Genomic DNA, 20,567 nt, shown 5'->3' with positions numbered 1-20,567 from the left:
AATTAGTAAATATATTAGAAATCATATCAAGCGAGTAAAAATTGAGACAAATATTAATAGATTGTGTAACATTTCTTTAAAAATTTACAATCAGAAAAAGATAAATCAATACAAAAAGATGGTTAAGAGTTTAAGAAAGATAAAAAATTTGAGAATTATTGAGTTTATAAATTTAGTTTCTTACCATAAAATTCAACTAAAAATTGGGGGGAATAACGATTTTTCCTTTATGGACAAGCAACCGGAGGTCAAATTGAGTCTTAAGGACACTAATAATACTGTAAGTAATAAATAATAAATAATAAATAATTTAAATAAAAATTAATTTTATTTAATGTTTAAATAGAAATGATAAATTATATTATACAACATTAGTTATTAATTGAGGATTAATGATTGAAATTTCTTATTTGATAAAAATTATTTATTTTTAGAAATTTATAGTTTAATTTTTCAATAAAAAGTAAATTATTTTATTCTAGATTAAAATATAATTTACTAATAATAATAATAATATTGTATTCATAAACAGCAAGAAAAAGGTAAATTTTTTTATTTAGATTGGGTAACTTCGAGAAATTACGGCTGGTGTGGTGGGATTAGTAAGTAAGCGAATCGAAGCGTCAGGGAGATTTTTTTTTGGACTGTTATGGTAATACCCAAAAAGATATTGATTCGATGACGTGGCATTGTTGGTATTGGTAATGGTAATGCGGGACCCTACATATTGAATGGTCAAGATCAACTGCAGATTGTTTCGACCGTTGGGCTCTGATTCTCTGTAGCATTTGATCATAAATTACTACGCCCGCATGCACATGATGCTTCATAAATGTTGTCCTTGCCATTTCTTTCTCCTCTTCCCACGACACTGTCGTTTAGTCATTTTATCTCTAAATGAGATACAACTTGAGATGTTATTTAAATTAATATTTATATTTATTATTGAATTAAAATTTTGAATATATAATATTTTTGATAACATTTTTAAACTCGACTAAATTAAAAAAAAATAAAATTAAAATTCAACTTAAATTTATATTTTATTCTCATAATAAAAAAACTAAATATAATTTAATTAGTATAAAATTATTAATTAATAGATATTTTCCGTTTTAAGTAATTATAATTAAAAGATAAATTCTCGTATTGTCAATTACAAAAGATATTTTGAATTCTATGAAAGGCATCGGCACATTAATTGATAATATAAGAAAAAACAAAAAATGAAGAGGGAGCTTTCCAAATAAAGAAATAAATACAAAATACAATAAATAATTACAATGGTAATTTCTTTGTATCCAACTGTTAAAATGCACGCGTGTGTACTATTTTTGTGATACGCACACGATTATTTGGATTTTTACCTTCTTTCCTTTTTATTTGTCATCATTCTCCAATTAACTCTTTTGGACACTGCACAATGCTGATTTCTCTCTATTTTTTTTTTTCTTATTTACATATTATATATATCTAAATTATTAAAAAATCTAAGTTCTGGGATCTTTATTAAATAAATTATATTAAAAGAATTGTTCATATTATATAATTCTAAATCAATATACTTTTTTTATAAACAAAATAAAGATAAATTAGGGGATGTATGCTCAAATACAATAGTGGATTCTTTTAGTTTGATAAATAACATAATCGGTTAGAGTGGTTAGTTTATCTACTTGGGTTACCAACTATAAACATAATATATATGTTATTGATTATTGATTAAACTAATGGGGGGACTCCATGCAATAAAAATAATAAGTAGTTTAGTCAACCTAATATAAGAGGATGTCAGGGTTATGAGTGACTATTGATGTCCAAAATCAAGTCTTAAGGTCTCAAAAAGAATATTAGTATTGATCATCTAAATAATACATAGAAAATTAACTCAAATATGGACCATTTATTTCTTCACTCAAATGATTTCTTTCTTATGCTTAAAAAAGAGTTAATTTTTCTTTAAAAATAAAAAAAGAAAAGAAAGAAACATGGGAGAAGAAAGGCACACGTAATGAAGCAACATAAATTAATAGGTGGTAGGAAGGAGTCCTTTCATGCTGTTTATCTTTTCCAACACAAGCTAGTGACATGAAATTTAGTCTTTCCAAAACAAAAAACCTTGAAGCCATTTTTATTGTATATACTCATGAATTTGAAGAAATTATTTGTAGGTATTGGATATGTAAATATATATATATATATATATATATATATATATATATATATATATATATATATATATATATATATATATCAAATACCCACAAATGATCACTAGATACGTGCATGGATAAAGAGATCTTGGTATAGGTACATTGGATTAAGCAAATGACTTAATTTTTAACTTTAGCAATCAATAGATCAAATCCAATTTCATAATGTTAGGGACAATAATCAACAAGTGATATCCCTAAGGATTTTGGTAGGTCCATAAATCCAATAGGTTTCTCATTTTTATAACTATGTTCAAACCCACAGTACTTAATTCTCTGTTTTTTTTTTTTTTAACCAATCAAAATAAAATAAAAAAGAAGACATCTTAGACATATGATAGCTATTGATATGCATTTTGGATTTCAATGATCCCACTACTTATGTTGCTCAGAAGATTTGAAAATGAAAGCTCAAAATCTTATCTCATGTCATGTTTACCTTAAAAAGACGAGCCTCCTTTGGAATTAATTCTATATATTTTATTAAAACTAATAGCTCCTAGAAATTTAAGTATTCATATTATATTGTCTTGTTTAATTCGTATATCAAATCAATGAATTTTAGTTGGAATAAGAAAATAGTTAGCAACACTTCTTTATTTGTTAAACCAAAAAAAAAAACCACTAAAATTCATTTTATACGTAAATTTTAAGAATTTTTCATTTTGAAAGTTCTAAATGAATTTTACAATATTATATTTAGTTGAAATTCATAAAATTTATTTATAAATTTAAAATTTAGATGCTAAATAAAGAAAAAATTGATTTAAAATTCTACATATTCAAAAGTTTATAACAACAAAACTAGAATTTCTAAATGAATTTTACATTACTTTATCAATATATTTCATAACACCAAAATATATATTTTTATTTTATTTTATCTCTCATGTTATTTTTTTTTTCAAATGAAATAAATTATTTAATAATTTTAACCAAAGATAATCATGCATTTTACATAATTCTTTTGAACAACTGTTCTTTATTTTGGCATTTGGAAGAAAAATATCTCAAAGCTTATGAGGTTATGCTTGATCTTATAGAATTTGGACTTCTAGGGATTTGTGGTCAATTTCTTTTAGCAATATTGAGGGATTTTTCTTTTTTCTAACCTTGTATTTGGTATGGTTTAGATAATAGTATGTAACACTAACAAAGAACAAAACTTCAAAATTATTTTAATTTTTAAAACTTCATGATTATTTGAATTATTTTCAATTCTCTTTTCCTTTAATCACTGAGTGGGAGAATTACTCTTAACTTAACTTTTATTATTAGGCTAAAACTTCGATTTTTGATGATTTAAAACATCAAATATTGGTTCCTTTTGTCATAAGAAGTAATAAGAGGTTCAATATAACCCAAATTGGAAGAGACAAGAGGTTGAGCATTTGTAATATTATGGTTGTGGAAGACCCTCTTGTTAACTATAAAGAAGCTATAGACCCCAACCAGTAGCTAGTGCCAAGGTATCGTTGCTGATATCCACATGCTCTAATGGGGAAAGCATGGCTTGAAGGCCCCCCACCCCACCCTACTCTTTGGTTCACAGTAGACTTTGACAGTAGACATTTGATGGTGCTATAGAAACATGAAAGTACCTTTTAGGCAAAACATGACTGTAAAAGTCTATGGTGTATGCCTTACATCAATACATCCCAGACATCTTTGGTAAAAGTACTCAACACCCTAATCCTTCTCAGAGAAATAAATTCAAACCTTCAAGATTTAGTTCCTTGCATTTGAAGTATCATCGAAGGATAATAAATCTCATTTCTTTGTTCAATCTGACTCTAACTTGGTACAAATATATAGGCACAAAAGAAGTTGCAGAAGGAAAAGAAAAAAGAGTTATGTGTTGTTAGTTACTTTCAGTTACAGGTTGAACAACAAGCTGTTATCCTGCAAGACAATATGTGCATCTTTCAGATGTTTTTAACTGCATACTACAACTAATAACAAGAGATTGAAATATCCGTTACTAATCTTTTGTGTCAAATTACTTGTATTTCTGATATAGATTCTCCTGTGAGCTGATTCTTGGCTTTTGGGTGCATTCTCCATGACTTTTAGGCTCTTAACTATGCGACAAATACTTGACATGGGCACTGGCTGGACGCTTTGGTAACTCCTGCTTTTCTGCAAATTGATGGATTAAATCCTGAATTCCCACAAATGCCACTAAGAACTCTGCTGCGTCACTTTGGTTTAACACCTTCTTCACTGCTAAGTCCAATGTCTTGAACCTGTGACACATATACATAACATGCAGTTGGTATAATGCTGGTAGTAATTATAGTTACAGCAAATACAACTCCACATAGATGTGCATATGTTTGGACTTGGTATACATAAATAAAAACCAGAGCAGAAACAACGAAAGAAAATATGAGAAATCCATCCAATAGAGGCATATAAATTGTGCTGACGTCTCTCTTACTCAAATTAGAACAGATACTTCAAATTTTCATGATTGCCACATTCACTGTGTTACGCAGTTTGGTTTCTGGATACATAACTAAAAGGAAAGAAAGTGGACCTGAGTTGTTGAGCCTTAGTGATGACCCTTTCAATCTTCTTAAACTCAGCTTGAATGCAACTTAATGCAGCATTATGTGATTGGTGACTGTTGAGAGGAGCAAAAGGAAGGTGAAGGACACATGTGGCTTGAATCTCAGCCATCTCTGCATCAATTATTGCCTCCTCAATGCGTATGTCATTAATAACCTGTGAGAGGAGCCTATCAGTGCCAGTTGAACCCCTCAGGGATGACGCCCATGAAGTTGATGAGGAGTTAGCCAGACCACGAAGGAGATGCAGGATAGCAGAGGGCCGCCACTCCCCAAGCCAAGTAAGGGCAGTCAGCTCATGTGGTGGGGCCCATTTAGGCATAAGGAACTCTGCAACATCCTTGAGCCTGTTTGGTACCATGGCACAGTTGTAATGGGAATTGAACCTATTCACTTGCGCCTGAAGTAGCTTCTCAAATTCCCACCTTGCCCTAAGTTGTTTCTGTAGCCTTGCTGCTCTAGTCTTCTGTTCTTGTCTCCACAAACCATACTTCACTGAGGAGAGCTCTTCACCTAATTACCATGTGAACTGTCAGCTTGCAAGGAGATCAATAGAAAATATCTATAATAGTACTACACATGCACAAAACCAACTACATGTACTATATATAAGCATAACCAAGTGAATGTCACACACCAAAATAATCTCATTAATAAATTTTGGTAAATGTCTAGCGCATTCTAGAGCTATGATTTTCATTCAACAACAGGATAAAGTTCTTAATAGTTGTAAATTTGACCAAATTAACTTCAAAGCATTGGCATGATTTGTACAGTGCGGTTCTGCCCTTGGAAAAGGCATGGAGGACCTAGGCTACTTTTACTTCAAAGAACATGTTCGATTCCATTGACAAATTGAACGTGTAATATTTATTGTCACAAAAGTATTTGAGGGGGGAGTGGGAAGTCAGCTAGAGATTAATTATATAACTGCATAGCCTAGTATTCTAGAATACAAATTTCATGTCAATACGAAATCTTCATCATTCCTAAAGCAAGAACATTACAAGGAGGTTTCCAGGCATTTTATTTCTACCCTAAAATCTGATTATTTTCCACGTTAAACTGAACAAACAGATGAAATGTGTAGGGTCTTACTCGTTTCAGCCCTGTGGAGAGTCATGCACTGTACTTTCTCATCCATACTATCCAACCCACCATCTTCACATTCTGTTTCTTCATCCTGTTCCTCATATTCACTCTCTTCCCACAGATTCCTAAAGAAAAACATACTGATTGATTAATAAGAAAAAGACAAAGAAAAAGTAAAGGTAAAGGAATTAAAGCTGCTTGGATATCTAAAAATAATTTTTCTAATACCCACTGTAGTGTTCTACTTTTATCTTCCTTTCTCACAAGAAAAGATAACAAGTTTAGTGCAAATGAATTAATCTTGCCACAAAAATTAATTGAGATTGCTGAAATTTCAATACAACTTCCCAAACAAAATCAGAGCCTTGCACATTTATGATCTCAACAAGAAAAGAGTACTTACAATTACTTATTTCTTGATATTCTTTATAGTTCTAAAACCCCACATTTTCCTCTTCTCTCCCATAAACTGAACGTAGATAAATTCAACAAGTAAATCTTTATACCTGTTTCCATACACTAACTCTCTTTTTCTTTCCTTTTTCGTGTTTTCTTGCCAAGAAAACACAAAAGTGAAACCTCAAATTTTCTCGTTAGTTTTTGCCTTTTCTTTTAAAGAAAAGAAACACATATACTAACGTGTGCATGCTTATAAAGAAAAAGAAGAAGAATGAGAAGAAGAAGAAGAAGAATGATGGGAGTTACATGAGTGTTTGCGGTACTGCTCCTTTCATTGTTGTTTCTACGTTGAGTATGTTTTCTTGATATTCTTCCCTTTCCCTGCTTTGCTCTTTTGTAACTGGAAATGAGAAAGTGACAGGAAGGACAGAATTTACAGATAAAATCAGGTTTAGTTCATTGTAGTTTGGGCCCATTTGGGTTGGGTCTCTTAATATACGGTCAGTCAAATAGGCCTTTGAGCACCATATTCGGGTTATGGTTTTTGCTCCGTTTATTTCACAGAAAATATGTTTTTATATTTTTCTGTGCTTTTTGCATCTAAAATAATTGATTAATGAAAAATATTCTACTCCCAAAAAAAAAGAGACCATTTTTAGAGATTTTTTTCAAGCTTTTAAAAACTATAGAACCAAGAAAAAACTACTACTAATAAAAACTATATATATATATATCAATTAATCAATTAAAGGTAATCATATCCGGGAACCCTCAATTACCATTGTGGCTGGCAATCGCACCGATCGTTGAAGAAGAGAATTTTAATATTGTTATTTTGTTGTGATTTTATATTTAATTTATATTAAAAATATAAACTATTGATGAGTTTTATATCTTTTTAATAGTCTATTTCTATAAAAATTCAAAAAGAAAGTAGTATTTTCGAAATACGATTGAAGACCAAAAATGATTTCAATATACATTTTCCTATACGAATAAACAACAAAGAAGAAATTGCTTTTCTAGATAATATTTTTCTGTAGAAAATATTTATGACGCTAAATAAAACGAAAGTCTGATAACCAGATGGACAATTCAGTCTAATAAATCTTAGCAGATGATCCCATCTCATAAGAAATGAGAAAATAAAAATTAAAAAAAAAGTTTGAACCCGGACTATTATGGTACTGGTAGAACTTTGTTTGTTGCAGACGTGAACTGAAGTTCACGTTTATACAGCATTGAAAGACAGGCACATACATTTAATCAAACATTCTGTAAGAGTATGTATTTACAGGGAGCATATAGCCATCTGTATTTACATATTTACAATGTCTTGGTAATTGTTCTTGGCTCCGGCCAGTTTTCTAGTTCAGTCTCTGAATATCTGCAGATGATAGGATAATTGCTCAAGGCTGGATATGTGTTAGTAGGTTACCTAACAGTAGCAGCAGGAACACCTTCTTTGAAAAGAATATTTGCAACTGGTGGTGGTAACCAGGCTGCATTGCCGCCACCCTGGCCATCCTGAGAATGGCCTTCACCTGATTTGCGGCCCTTCCTCAGTTTGGTGCTGATGCTTCGTCCAACAGAAAGGGTAAGCTTCATAGCAGTAAATAATCCCAATGCAATTGCAAGGGGCCTTACAGACCAGTGAAAATCCTCAACATGCTGATATTTCTCCATCACTCCAGGACACGTGTCAAAAGACACTACTTCCACTTCAGCTGGATCTGCAAGGAAGGTATTGGACTCGTCCCCAAACACAAGCCTTCCTGGGAAACTCACAATAAGACACCCATTTGAAAGGACTTGTGAAATCCTCCCGGTGGCCCATCCCCCTCCTCTTTTACGTGGCCATTTAAATCGGGCAGTAACCAAATTAGCCTTCAGCCTAACAAATTGTCCCACATAATAAGCTTTAGCCATTTGGAGATCAGAATAGGTTCCCATCCAGAGAGTCTCTAACCCTACAAATCCAACTGCAACACCTCCATCACGCTGCACAGAGTGTAGAATTCCCACAGGAGAATGCATGCTGGTTTCTTCCTTGAGATACACCCAATCTCCCTCTGCAAAGCCAAATGTGACTCTCTCCAGTGTCGACTCTTGTACTCTCAGAGGATTGTGCAATCCAGCAACTTTCACCAGCACAAAACCATTTCTATCATCATTACTATCTGGACCAACTAAAGTTCCTTTAGGGACATCCATGGTTTGAGGTTTGCATGCATTCAATGGCTTTCTTGAACGAACTGTGTCACCCAATTGCAGATTGTCTCTCGAAAGATACCATGCAGTATAGCTACCACTAGATTTTCCAGAAAGGGCTCTGCTTTCCAGACCAACCCACCCTTCACCACTGTTAACAGCATTCTGTGAGCTGCAAGGACATATTTAATTTATCAAAAACGCAATCTAGGAAAAAAGGACATGAAAAGAGAGAGAAAAAAAATGAAGGAGGAAACAAAATGTTTCAGTTCCACCCTTTCCTAGCATGACAGTACTGCTTAAAGAAGCACAATGACACGTAATTCTGAATAGTCTAAACACATCCTTCATTTTCTCTCTTGCTAATTCCAATGAAAACACACTAGTTAGCTATGTTCAAAATGCCTAATTTACCAAATCAGTATAAAGATATGTCCATCATGTACAACCATGAACTGTCTAAACAATTGTGTGCAATGGCCGCAAACAAACACCACTTTATTGAATCTTAGTTGAAACCAGTACAAACAAATAACAACTGTAATCCAAACAACGCATACATAGGTAGAGAACTTTACAGTTCTCACAGTCGGATAGACTGCTATTTAGTCTTCTATTTCATGGAGGTCCAGAAACCGACCCTTTGACCAACAGTAAAAAGAATTAACTACAAAAGCTACTATTGCAATTTTACAACCGGTTTTGAGAACTGCTCTTTGATAATAGTGCAGCGAGAATGTGCCAAAAGTTTATAGCTACGGATATTTATTCAGATAAAAGAAAATATATGATTATGATCATTTCAGTTTCAACTTGGGGATTTAGCAAACATAGCCAGGCTTCTGCTCTACTACAAGAAACATCCACATGAGATTAATAAAGCTTCACAAGCCCTTGATATCTGATAAAATTACTTGCTTAGGTTTCAGAGTATTAAATTAAACCTAAAGATATCCCTCTGAAATAGAAGGGTAAGTTTCACATTACATTTTCTTCCTACTTGACATAACTTTCTTTATCAACAGGGAAACTGTAAAAAACAATAAATAAAGAAAATGTAGAGACAAGTGACAAGGAAGAAAACAAACCTAGAAAAGAAGTCAATAATAGTAGGCTCAGATAACCTTCATACCACTAACACATGACATCATCTACAGCATCAAGGTTCTATTTCAGAGCATCTTTGATGGATAGAAACTAGTAAGAATGGTTAAAACCTTGTACCCAATGTTACAAACGAAATGCCCTAAGCCTGGGAAATTTCCCAATTCAACATGGTAATGTCACGAGAAGATTCAGGTTTCATCTTAGGGATGGAAAATCTTTAGGGAAACACAGAAACAGAACATTTAGACAGGACAGGATATTTTTAGCATTCCCAATCCTTTCTTATGAATTTACTGAGAATAATCCAGGCTTGCCTTCATTTTCTGAATAATTGCCGCTTGAAGAATTCCTAAAGGACCGGCATATTCAGGTCCAATACGTACTGAAGAAACGTCTCTAAACAGTTCTAGTAATGTGCAAAAATTAGTCACATGATGATGATGCACAAAATTAAGGAAGACAGTGACTCAAAATTTTTAAAATCCATTTAACTACAACAAGATCCGTGCAATTATCTTTTCAGTAGACTTTAACCAAAAGCTAATAAAAAGGAAATACCTATGAAATGCATGTAAAACATCTTCCATTAGAGGTCGGTTGCGAAGGTCATACTGAAAGCAGCCACCAAGAACATTCTCAACAGCAGGAGGCAAACCATTTGGAATCTGTGGTGTTTCTTGCTTGATCACAACTGACTGATATATTTCTTCAATAGATTTCCCAAAAAAGGGTTGGACACCAGTCAGCATCTCCACTATGCTACACCCAAATCCCCAAGAATCTGTCTCAAAAGATATAGGACCTCGAACTTCTGGTTCCCACTGTTCAGGAGCCATATAGTTTGGTGTTCCAAGTCTTAAAGCCATCTCAGAATTCAGCAATGGAATTCCGTGAAGTAGAAAAGAGATACCAAAATCTCCAAGAACTGCATGATCATGCTCATTGATAAGAAAGTTAGAAGGTTTAAGGTTCAACACCAGCAAACCAATTGAGTGCAGCTCCTGAATTCCTTTTGCTAAATCTATTCCATACCTGTAAATATCATCAGCTTCTGAGTATACAAATCTTTATATCCATGCAAGGTGCATCTAATGCAAAAGAAACAAATGCCATCACCTCAAAATATCTGACAATTGAAGCTTGCCCCCTTTCACTAAAGCTATCCGATCAGCAATTGATCCCTTGTAAAATTTCATAGCAATACAGATCTTCCGCGTGAAAAAAAAAAAAAAAAAACTAGTCTCATAATAATTTTCTGAAAGCAGTTATGGAAATGAAAGGATCTAAAAAATATGAAGAAAATATCAATAATGAGATTGAAACCAAATAGTACCAATGAGAAAAACTAAATTACTAGCAAGGACGTCACCTGTCCATTCATAATTGATATACCATGTAACCAACCAACACCTAGGATTTCTCGGCACTTCAAAAATAACTTCTCAAACTTATCCACAAATATCTGTGTGAGGTCTTCTTTCAATGGGTGCAACATCTTAACAGCAACTTCATGATACTCGTCAAAGTCATCCGACGACTGATGATGGGTTGCTAACCAAACATCTCCAAAGATGCCCCGTCCAATCCTGTGCTTTAGTTTCAACTCAGCTGGTTCAATCCATGGTGAAATCTGGGTAGGTGTAGCAACAACAGTTCTTAGGTGGTCGGGATCTCCTTCAAACAGCATATACTCGAAGGAAGTAGCTGGTTCAGGCACTCTAATCTTTTCGGCCATTTCCCCTGGTATTGAAGAAAGAATGATATTGCTGTAAAATATTCACTGATATGCTCAAATACACTAACCTAAACTAATAATACTAAAAAGATCGAAGATCCATTTAAAGACTCAAAGTTAACTAAGACTTAATCCGACTATGAATGTTAAATTCTTTATTATGCCATGTCTCTTAGAGATAAGTTTTGTGTACTTGCTTTTTTACAAATAAAGGATTATGTATCATCATATACATGCGTGTATATAAATTTTATTTTCTCTCAAGAATTTCACTTCTCTTTTGTGCCTCACCTCTCGCAGAGCCTTGCGCCTGATAGAAATCTTTCAAGAATGAATCTATCTACAAACTATATAGTTGTAGTATAGAAAGACATACAGTGAGAGACGTACAAGAGCAAAACCTTAGAAATTAAATAAAAAGCTTTGTTATCTTTGTGATCTTTACCAAATTGCATCAGAAACACCAATTAAGCAAAAACTTGATCAATAAAAAATACCTCCATATTTCACATAACTCGATGCTTATTGTACTTTTTATAATGAAAATAAGATCATAACAACATATTATAAGCGCTTTAGATGATCGAGATATGAACATGTCCAGAAAAGAGAATTAATAATAATAATAACAACAAACAGAGAGAGGGAGAGATTTAATGCTCGGACTTACCTCTGTTTGGTTGCCAGGAACAATCAGACTGTTGGAAATACGATTGTAAGTTTTAATCTTTATTTTCTGGGGAACCAAACAGACAGAGTATCAGCTTCGCAGTGGGAGGAGAATTTTTATGTGAGAATCAACAAATTCAAATTTTCCGACGCCAATCAAATCCTGAATAGTTTAAAAATATCTTATGTTTATGATTTGGTGACGTTAGGTATGATAGAGAGTTCAGTGCTGCCTGTCATCTCTTCGCCACGTCCACTACCTTCCATTTGTGACATCTGCTTACTGATTATTAATAGTGGTGGAAGGTGTTATCCCGCGGTTTGTCATATTAAGAAGAAAGGTGCATCTTTTGCTCCTCATGTAAATAGTTGAGGTGCACCATTTGCCCTTCTAACTATTTTTGGCCAATTAAAAATTGCAATTTAAGCCCTCTCCCTAATTCTAATTTAATTGAATGAATTTCCATTATTAAGGAGTTCACAAGTCTTTAATTTTCTTTGTTACTTTTACATTTCTTTCTTGCCAATCAAGTACCACTAACATTCATTCATTTAATATCGAAAGTTGAGATTTCAAGTTTGAGTGGTACAAAGAAAAAGAAGGGGCATGATTTATAGCAAAAAGACCGATTGAATTATAAATAGTTCTTTTCAGTCCAATAAAGTACTCAATCGCGGAGAAATGTGTTGATATAGGCCCTCATCAACGAAAAATAAGCTTCCGTAGCATGGGTTTTTCTCTTTCTTTTTTCCTCTGTAATACTCTCATTTTTCTCTCTCATATATAAACATTCTTTTCCATTTTCTTACAAACCAAACACTATTATTTATCAAAACAAAAATCATGACCTCATATCATCTAAATATTACCCAAATCAAGAATCAAAATTTACCCCTTTTTTTCGTTAAGTTTGTAATTATTTATGAACGTCCTCTCATTGAAATAACATATTTAAAGATACTTCGTAGAATCAAACGCTTTTCACTTGCTCTTTGTGGCACAGACATGCGGGGGAGAAAATGAGGTATAATATTGCCATTCTCTATCACTAGTGAAAGAATTTCCCAGAAAGAATCAAAACTAATCAACGTTTTATAATAAATTTAAACCTACATTTAATACAATGTCAAAAACAGTGATTCTTTTTAAGAGAAATTCAGCTACTTTCTTCTATCACTTATCAGTTGAAAATGAACTATTTCATATATTCATTTCTAAATAATGAGAAATAGAAGTGAAACATCCACTCAACTTCAGGGCCCCACCAAAATAACTATAGATAAGAGACCCATCATTTTAGTTGATACAATCTAATAATCTTTCAAAGATGTAAATGGAAATGGATAACATTTTGTCACTGTTAGGATCCTCACACATCCACTCTGAACTATTTTCTAATATAATGAATCTTGGCATGTCTGTTTAATTCTCCTACAAATTGTTTGCTTGACGCCTCTGCAAACTACAGTTTATATGATACATATCAGGACAAAACTACCGCTATCTAATCGAGTTGGCCAAGTTGCTAAAACTTGTGGATTGTGGCTTACTGCTAAAGACCTTCACAAATTCATATCTAACACCAGGTAAAACCAACGATTCAATTAAACTAGCTATATCTAATTATTGCTCTCTTGTACTAAGAAAGAAAGCTTACAAAAATGGAGCTCTAACTGGCAGTCACCTTCCTATACATGGAGTTTAACTATATCCACATGGTTGTTAGCTTAGCTTTGCAGTTTTATCATCCTTGGTCTGCCACCGAAGCACTCCAAGGCAAACTTTGAAGGCCGATTTTGACCTTGTGATCCTTTTCTTGAAGCAGTACCCCATAATCTAGAGTATGATAGCCACCCTCTCAAGAAGTGAGCTAATTTGAACTCTGATATCGGAATTTCCTCTTGATCTTCACAATAATCATATAAGTTGTAATCTTGGTTCTCATTCATGCTGGTGTGGTCCTCAGTTGTCTTCTGCTCTTTCTCTACATTAGCATCTTTGGAAGGTGGACCCCTTCCAAGGAAAGCTATTAGTATTATGAAGCAATGAATATTATATTACTAACATAAATGTAAACATTGTTAATTGCAATTCATAAAACAGGATGCAAATACAATTAACTGTAATCAACGCAATATAGAGAATCAGATAAATGATGTGTAGCTAACATTCAACATACATTTGAGCTAGTTGAAGGTTTTATGCAAGTATTCAAATTAATTACAGCACCCTATACCACCTCAACTTCATAATGCTTGATCTTGTTCCATGATTGCATATTATACAGATAGGAAGAAGGAGACCTCAGACTATATGAAAACCAAACGGCATAACATAGGGGTCGTAGCCCATTACATATACAGCTAATACAAAAAAAGAAAAAAGCTAACAACAAACTGCTGCTACATACCACAAAGATACCAAAAGAAATAATTAACTGCTGAAGTACCTTGTACAATTTGCTTATATGGGACAGAGAAAAAGTCCTTTTCATATTTTGGTTTAACATGTAACTATGTGACTGATCAGGTGTACAATTCGAGTAGGTAAGATTTTGGTAGTGGATTACCCTGACAGACCAGAAATCTCTACACAGAAGGTCATCTTTAGCCCAATTATCAGCATGAAAAATTCCATGTTTTTGCAGCACTCACGTATGAATATGACAAAACCTAATCAAATACTCACAGGGATTTGCGAACAGCATTTTGACTCGTAGATTGTCTTGAATTTGAATAGTTGATGGACATATGCCTAATGAATTGAAGCTGCATAACCCCAAAAAAAAAAAAACAACCTTTCTTGTAAGCAGCTAAATATAAATAAAAAAATAATTTAAGAATTGATGTATATCCCAAAGAGGAGACTAGAAAGAAAATCACGCAACAATACATGTATAGAAAATGGGGTAGCTACGTTTCTTTTACAAAGTAGCTACGTATAGAAAATGGGTGTAGCTACGTTTCTTTTGCAGCTATAGTAAAAGTAATTAACAAGCCTACAATTCAGATTTTGAAAAACCTTTTTCCCTTCTCTCTCTCTCTCTCTCTCTCTGAATGGGGTATAGAAGAGCACTAAAATGGGTTCCAAGTTATAGCACCTAGTACCTATCTCTTAAAAAAGTTTTATTCCAGTTCCTAGAAGAAGCAGTAAAAGACTTAAGAAGCAGAAGCAACTTGAACGGTATAAGGCTGGTTAGGGAAAACTGTCACTGGAAAGCGCAAACAAAGAACACTGAGTGCTGGCAACAATAAAGCTTATTTTTGCTTCTGTTTAATTTAAACAAAATTATAAAGAAATCACAAATGTAACTCATGAATGTTACAATGGGGCTCTGGCTATATTGATCAAATTCCATTCGCTAGAATTAGAAATCGTAACAATAATCATAGCATATGCCACCATCAATAACTGACGAATGAGCTTTTGTTTTCCGAGGGACATTTGGAATCCATGTCTACATCAATTAAATTCCTCCAAACTATAAATTCTGAACCTTGAAAGTGAACTTAGCAGATAAAAAAGACAAGGCAAAGTAACCAAAAAGAGCCTAAAACAAATAAGGATAGGCTAACCTGATCACCATCCTTGATCCCAAAATTTCGAATGCAAACTTTGTCATTAATTAGCTTCTGATTTTCATAGCTCAAGCAAAAATGTCCCCAAACAAGCGACCTGCGAGCAGAATTAACAACCTAGCTAATTCAAACTGTAACCTTAAAAGTTACGGAAAATAAAATCCACAAAACACAGTTAGAAATATATAATATCAAACAATATTGCTCTTAGTAAAAACAAGCCAGCCATTTTAACGTTTTTTATTCTTTTACCAAGAGATCTTGTCATGACCTTCCTCAGGTGACGAAGAAAAAATTTCTTCTACTGCTTGTTTCAGTTCTGCCACCGTGGCATTTCTCCCAATATTAACATCTATCAGGATAATAAAACAATCAAACTAAAATTCAAAATCCCATTTAAGGTATTGATAAGTTAATTTAATTGAATACAATTACCGAACGAAGAGCCATCAAGCTTGAGTACGGTAAGCTTGAGAAGCTGCTGTGGCAGTTTAAGATATGAATACCTCCGTACAACGAGCCCGCCATTTCCATTAACGGCGTCGTCTTCGTCGACCTTTAGAGACAGTGGAGACAAGCCGCAACGTCTCTCTATTATAACCTTTAAAATAGTATTGTTATTGTTATTGTTATTGTGATTAGCATCGCTGTTTCCTTTTCGTTGTTCTCGACCAAAAATTCTGCGCATAATCATAGAGCTCTGTTAGGGTAAGCTTCTGATAAAAGAATTTGCAGATTGGAAGAGTGAGGGAAGAGAGCAACAATATTTGTTTTGTTGGGTTGGTTTTTTAATGGGAGGAGAGCAGACCGTTACTCCTGGCGTGGGATTTCTGGTTTTGGGAGTTTGAGCGTACGCAGCGGAGGGACTGATAGTCGCTCTGTTATATTGACACGTGGTCAGGTGGCCATTTCCTTCTGTGTTTAACCGCTATTTTGGGTTTGGTGAAACTTGTCTTTTTTCACTTTTGTGTAGAACGGTAAGTATGGGATTTGACAGTTGAGTAAAAATTTTTGAAATGGTAATGGTACGATTCTGAATTAGGGCGTTGCCGAAGGTTGGATTTATTCGGTTCGGATAAGTTTGATTCTAAAAATCTGTATATAATATTAATTTTTAAAATTTAAAATATTTTTAATGCGGTATATCTGATTTTTAATATATAAAATTTTTATTTTAGTATATGTATTATTTTTTTATATATCAAATTTGAATTTATGTGTAAATTTATGATTTTTTCAATGAATTTATTAATTAATAAATTATATTTCTAATTAAACAATTATCATAATCTTAAAAAGTAATATATTAATAATAAATTAATTTTTTAATTAAATAATCATTAATTTTTAATTTAATAATTATTTAAAAAAATATTATATTAATTATATTTTGATATTATATTAATTAATAAATTAGTTGTCTAAAATTCTAATTATAGAAAATAATATTTTTATATATTATATTAACTAATAAATTAATTTTTAAGTATATAATAATTTTTAAATAAATTTTTTAAAATTAGAAATATTTAAAAATAATTAGTTTACTATTATTTCTTAAAGTATTATATTAAAAATTTATTAAGTTATATCCATAAATTTAATTTTATAATCAAAATAATAATGACGGTAGTGTAATGTACAATTAAATTATTAGTATATATTAATTTTTTATATTTAATTTTTTTGATATTTGTGCTTAATTTTTTATATATATAATTTTTATATTGACATGTATATTTACTTTTGACACATAATTATTTTTATTAATTTATTGATTAATAAATTACATTGCTAATTAAATATTTATTTTAATCCTAAAAAATAACATATTAGTGATAAATAGTTTTCTAATTAGATAATGATTAATTTTTTTATTAGATAATGATTATTTTTAAAAATGGCATATATTAATATATTTTAATATTATATTAATTATTAATTTTTAATTAGATAATGATTCTAATTATAAAAATAATATTTTTAAATATTATATTCACTAATAAATTAATTTTTAATTATATAATAATTTTTAATTCTAAACAATACTAATATCAATTATATTCATAGTATTAATTTATATAATAAATGAATATCTTCAAAATAATTTTTATATTATTGAACTAATAAAAAATTCTAAAAAAATAAAAACATTTAAAAATAGTTAGTTTGCTATTATTTATTAAAATATAATATTAATATTAAATATTAAATATTTATTAAATTATATCTATAAATTTAATTTTATGATCGAAATAATAATAACGATCGTATAACATACAGATAAACGACTAGTATATTTAAATCAAATGACTCTTTGCATCAAAATAATCTAAATTTAAGTTAGTTACTTCTTTTTTATAATATATATAATATATTAGATTTAAGAATGGAATCCATTAGGCTATAGGTTTAAGTATTGCAAGCAAGAAAAACATAAAAAGAATAAAAAAAAAAACAACAGTTGTGTAAAAGCTTTAATCATGTCAAATAATTTAAAGAAATAAAAATTACAAAGTTAGTGTTTTTATTTTTTATTTTTATATTTTAGTATTTAAACTATTTTTCATTTAATTAAGTATTTTAACCTATAAAAAATGTTCAATATAGTATCTCTATTTTATTTATTTGGAATAGTAAACTAACTTAAATTTCTTTTCTTAAAATTTTTTATCCAATTTTTACATTATATTTTTCTAAGAATTTCATTTGTTTCTTAAAAGATTAAAAGAAAAAGTAAGATTATTTTATTTTCTCATTCATTCAAACAAAAACTGAGAAAAATTAAATGTTATTTACATATTCTTTTATTAAAAATATAAATAAAAAATATTTTTCACCTCAAAACAATAAGATGGAAAAAATAAAGCATTAAGTGTTTTAAAAGATAAAAAATGATGAGTAGTTTTTAAAAAAATTGATAAAAATTAAAAGAATTTAATCCAACTGCTAAAAAAAAATTAAAGAGAAAAAAATAAAAAGATAAAGTAAAGAAAGGAAAGAATAAATAAAAAAATTATAAATAATGATGAATAAAGTTATTTAGATAATTTGATGTTTTTTAATTACTTAAAATTTATAAGAGATACTATATATATAAGTTAAATTTCACGTTAAGAGCACACTACCTCTAGTTGCCTGAGGTGTGCTAACAGCAGCATTAAACTCGATCTTAATAACCCCTGCAGAGAAATAAGAATCAAAGGCTGTAACTTGAAGTAGTTATTAAACCTTTCATATTGTGTGTGTATATGTATAGTTTGGATTAATTTGGCAACTTTCTTATTAGTTTTTTTATTTATATGGATTTAATTATTCTTTTATCAAAAACTAGTCAACAAAAAATTTATTAATAATATAAAATTAATTAAATTTAAATTTTATATTCATTGACCGTTCAATTTTAAAAAATAATACAATAATAAAACTCTCTTAAAATAACGTGACAGAACTCTAGCCATTTATTGACACTTGTATTTTTTGTTTTTTCTTTTGCTGTTGTCAGCGGTTTTTCTGTCATCGATGGTAGCTAATTTTAATTTTTTTAGTAGCTATTTTTTCTCTTTTCTCTTTTAGTAGTTTTTTCTAGTTATAATAACTAATCAAATATTATTATCATTTTATTTGTATGAGTTGGTCAGAACTTATATTGATTTTAATAACAAATATTTTATATTTTTTTAGTAATAAATTTGAAAAAATAGATGGCAAATAAAAAATGATGAAAAAATATCTTATGATTATTAAGGTCTCAACATTCAGAAATGAATCAAAGTCTCTTAACAATGTAGATGAATTTATTTGATTAAAAAATCGTTTAGGATTTTATGTTAGATTACTTCTTTTAGCTGTTTGTTATTTTCATTAATGAAATATTATAAGTCTTTCTTGATAGGAATTTATTATTTTTCATTTATAAGAATTTGATTGTCTTGCTTTCTGAGAGTTTATATGTCTTTCACTTTGAGAGTTATGACGAGTATGAATTTGATATTCAAAAAATCGGATCCGTTTAAAGACTCATCAAACGACAATAAAGTTGGTTTGTAATTCAGTATAGCCACCGAATAAAATGTGTTTATTGTCAATGCACCAAACGCTGCCAAGGTACTCCATACAGTTGTTCCACCAATTCGATCATTGAAACTTAAAGGAAAAACTCATTTTTATAGCAAAATCAATATGTATTTCTTCAACATAGTTAAGTTTACTTTTCCCACACAAATTGTACTTATTACATTATTAATGGAAGACTTCTTTTTGTTATTATTTAAAAGAAAAAAAAAAACAATACAACAAGCTTTTCTAAACATTTAGCTTGGAAAAAATTAAACCTAGTAAAATGTTCACTCAATTAAAGTCATGGTTCATGGTAGAATTGACTCGATTAGATTTGGCATGAGCATTTTAGACGGTTAAGTCCAATTTAGGCCAAGTGCCTCCAAGCTTTTTTTTCCACCATTATTATTTCTCTAAGTTCATCAATTATCGCCACATCATCGAATATGTTTGGATAACTTGAGAATCATATTTTAAATTGTTTAATTTTACTAGTATAAAGGGACAAAAGAAGGTCCTCTCTCTTTCTAAGTTTTTCTCTTTACTCCAATAATTAATATGTAGTTTGAGGGGGTGCTTTTTGCTAATTTTTAGCCCAAAAACTTCTTTTTCAAATTTTATTTTATTTTTACTTTTTTTTAATGTTTAGTTTATTATTATTAATTTTTAAATTTGGAGGGAGTTTATTAATATATTTTTTGGGCTTCTATAGTAGAGAAAATGTGGGATTTCTTAAGGTTCAATTTTTCCTTAAATTATGTCAGATTCAAATTAATTTTTTTTTTGACTTTTGGACTAATTTATTCCAAGATTTAATTATTTTAGTTTAAATTAGCTCTTAAAATAGGAAATGACTCTCTCTTGATTTTTTTTTAATTTTTTTATTATTTTAATATTATTTTTAACAAATTTTCTACAAAGACAAAGAGAGAA

General features: G+C 30.7%; 3 protein-coding genes across 4 annotated transcripts; all 3 read right to left on the bottom strand.

The window, feature by feature from the left end:
- Window positions 1-3,970: 3,970 nt before the first annotated feature.
- On the bottom strand, window positions 3,971-6,864 carry LOC8282358. Its single transcript, XM_002517611.3, has 4 exons — window positions 6,581-6,864; window positions 5,882-6,000; window positions 4,753-5,296; window positions 3,971-4,459 (listed from the first exon to the last, which is right to left on the bottom strand). The coding sequence occupies exons 1-4, from the start codon at window positions 6,748-6,750 to the stop codon at window positions 4,291-4,293; spliced, it is 1,002 nt and encodes a 333-aa protein (XP_002517657.3). The 5' UTR covers window positions 6,751-6,864; the 3' UTR covers window positions 3,971-4,290.
- Window positions 6,865-7,426: 562 nt separating this feature from the next.
- Window positions 7,427-12,342, bottom strand: LOC8282357 (E3 ubiquitin-protein ligase KEG). The gene is made up of 5 exons (XM_015718334.3): window positions 11,998-12,342; window positions 10,962-11,332; window positions 10,709-10,800; window positions 10,151-10,624; window positions 7,427-8,657 (listed from the first exon to the last, which is right to left on the bottom strand). Exons 2-5 carry the CDS (start codon window positions 11,325-11,327, stop codon window positions 7,709-7,711), a joined length of 1,881 nt encoding a protein of 626 aa, XP_015573820.1. The 5' UTR covers window positions 11,328-11,332; window positions 11,998-12,342; the 3' UTR covers window positions 7,427-7,708.
- Window positions 12,343-13,373: 1,031 nt separating this feature from the next.
- On the bottom strand, window positions 13,374-16,444 carry LOC8282356. Of its 2 annotated transcripts, none has more exons than XM_002517609.3 (5): window positions 16,011-16,444; window positions 15,828-15,927; window positions 15,573-15,672; window positions 14,686-14,765; window positions 13,374-14,010 (listed from the first exon to the last, which is right to left on the bottom strand). In XM_002517609.3, exons 1-5 carry the CDS (start codon window positions 16,267-16,269, stop codon window positions 13,725-13,727), a joined length of 825 nt encoding a protein of 274 aa, XP_002517655.2. In that variant the 5' UTR covers window positions 16,270-16,444; the 3' UTR covers window positions 13,374-13,724. The 2 variants fall into 2 exon arrangements, with proteins under 2 accessions (XP_002517655.2, XP_025012816.1); XM_025157048.2 differs by having other exon boundaries at window positions 16,082-16,444.
- Window positions 16,445-20,567: the final 4,123 nt, after the last annotated feature.

This window comes from Ricinus communis, chromosome 8, assembly GCF_019578655.1.
Source record: "Ricinus communis isolate WT05 ecotype wild-type chromosome 8, ASM1957865v1, whole genome shotgun sequence".
In the NCBI taxonomy this organism is placed as follows: domain Eukaryota; kingdom Viridiplantae; phylum Streptophyta; class Magnoliopsida; order Malpighiales; family Euphorbiaceae; genus Ricinus; species Ricinus communis.
The sequence above is the reverse complement of the archived record's forward strand: the minus strand, read 5'-3'. Positions and strand labels throughout refer to the sequence as shown.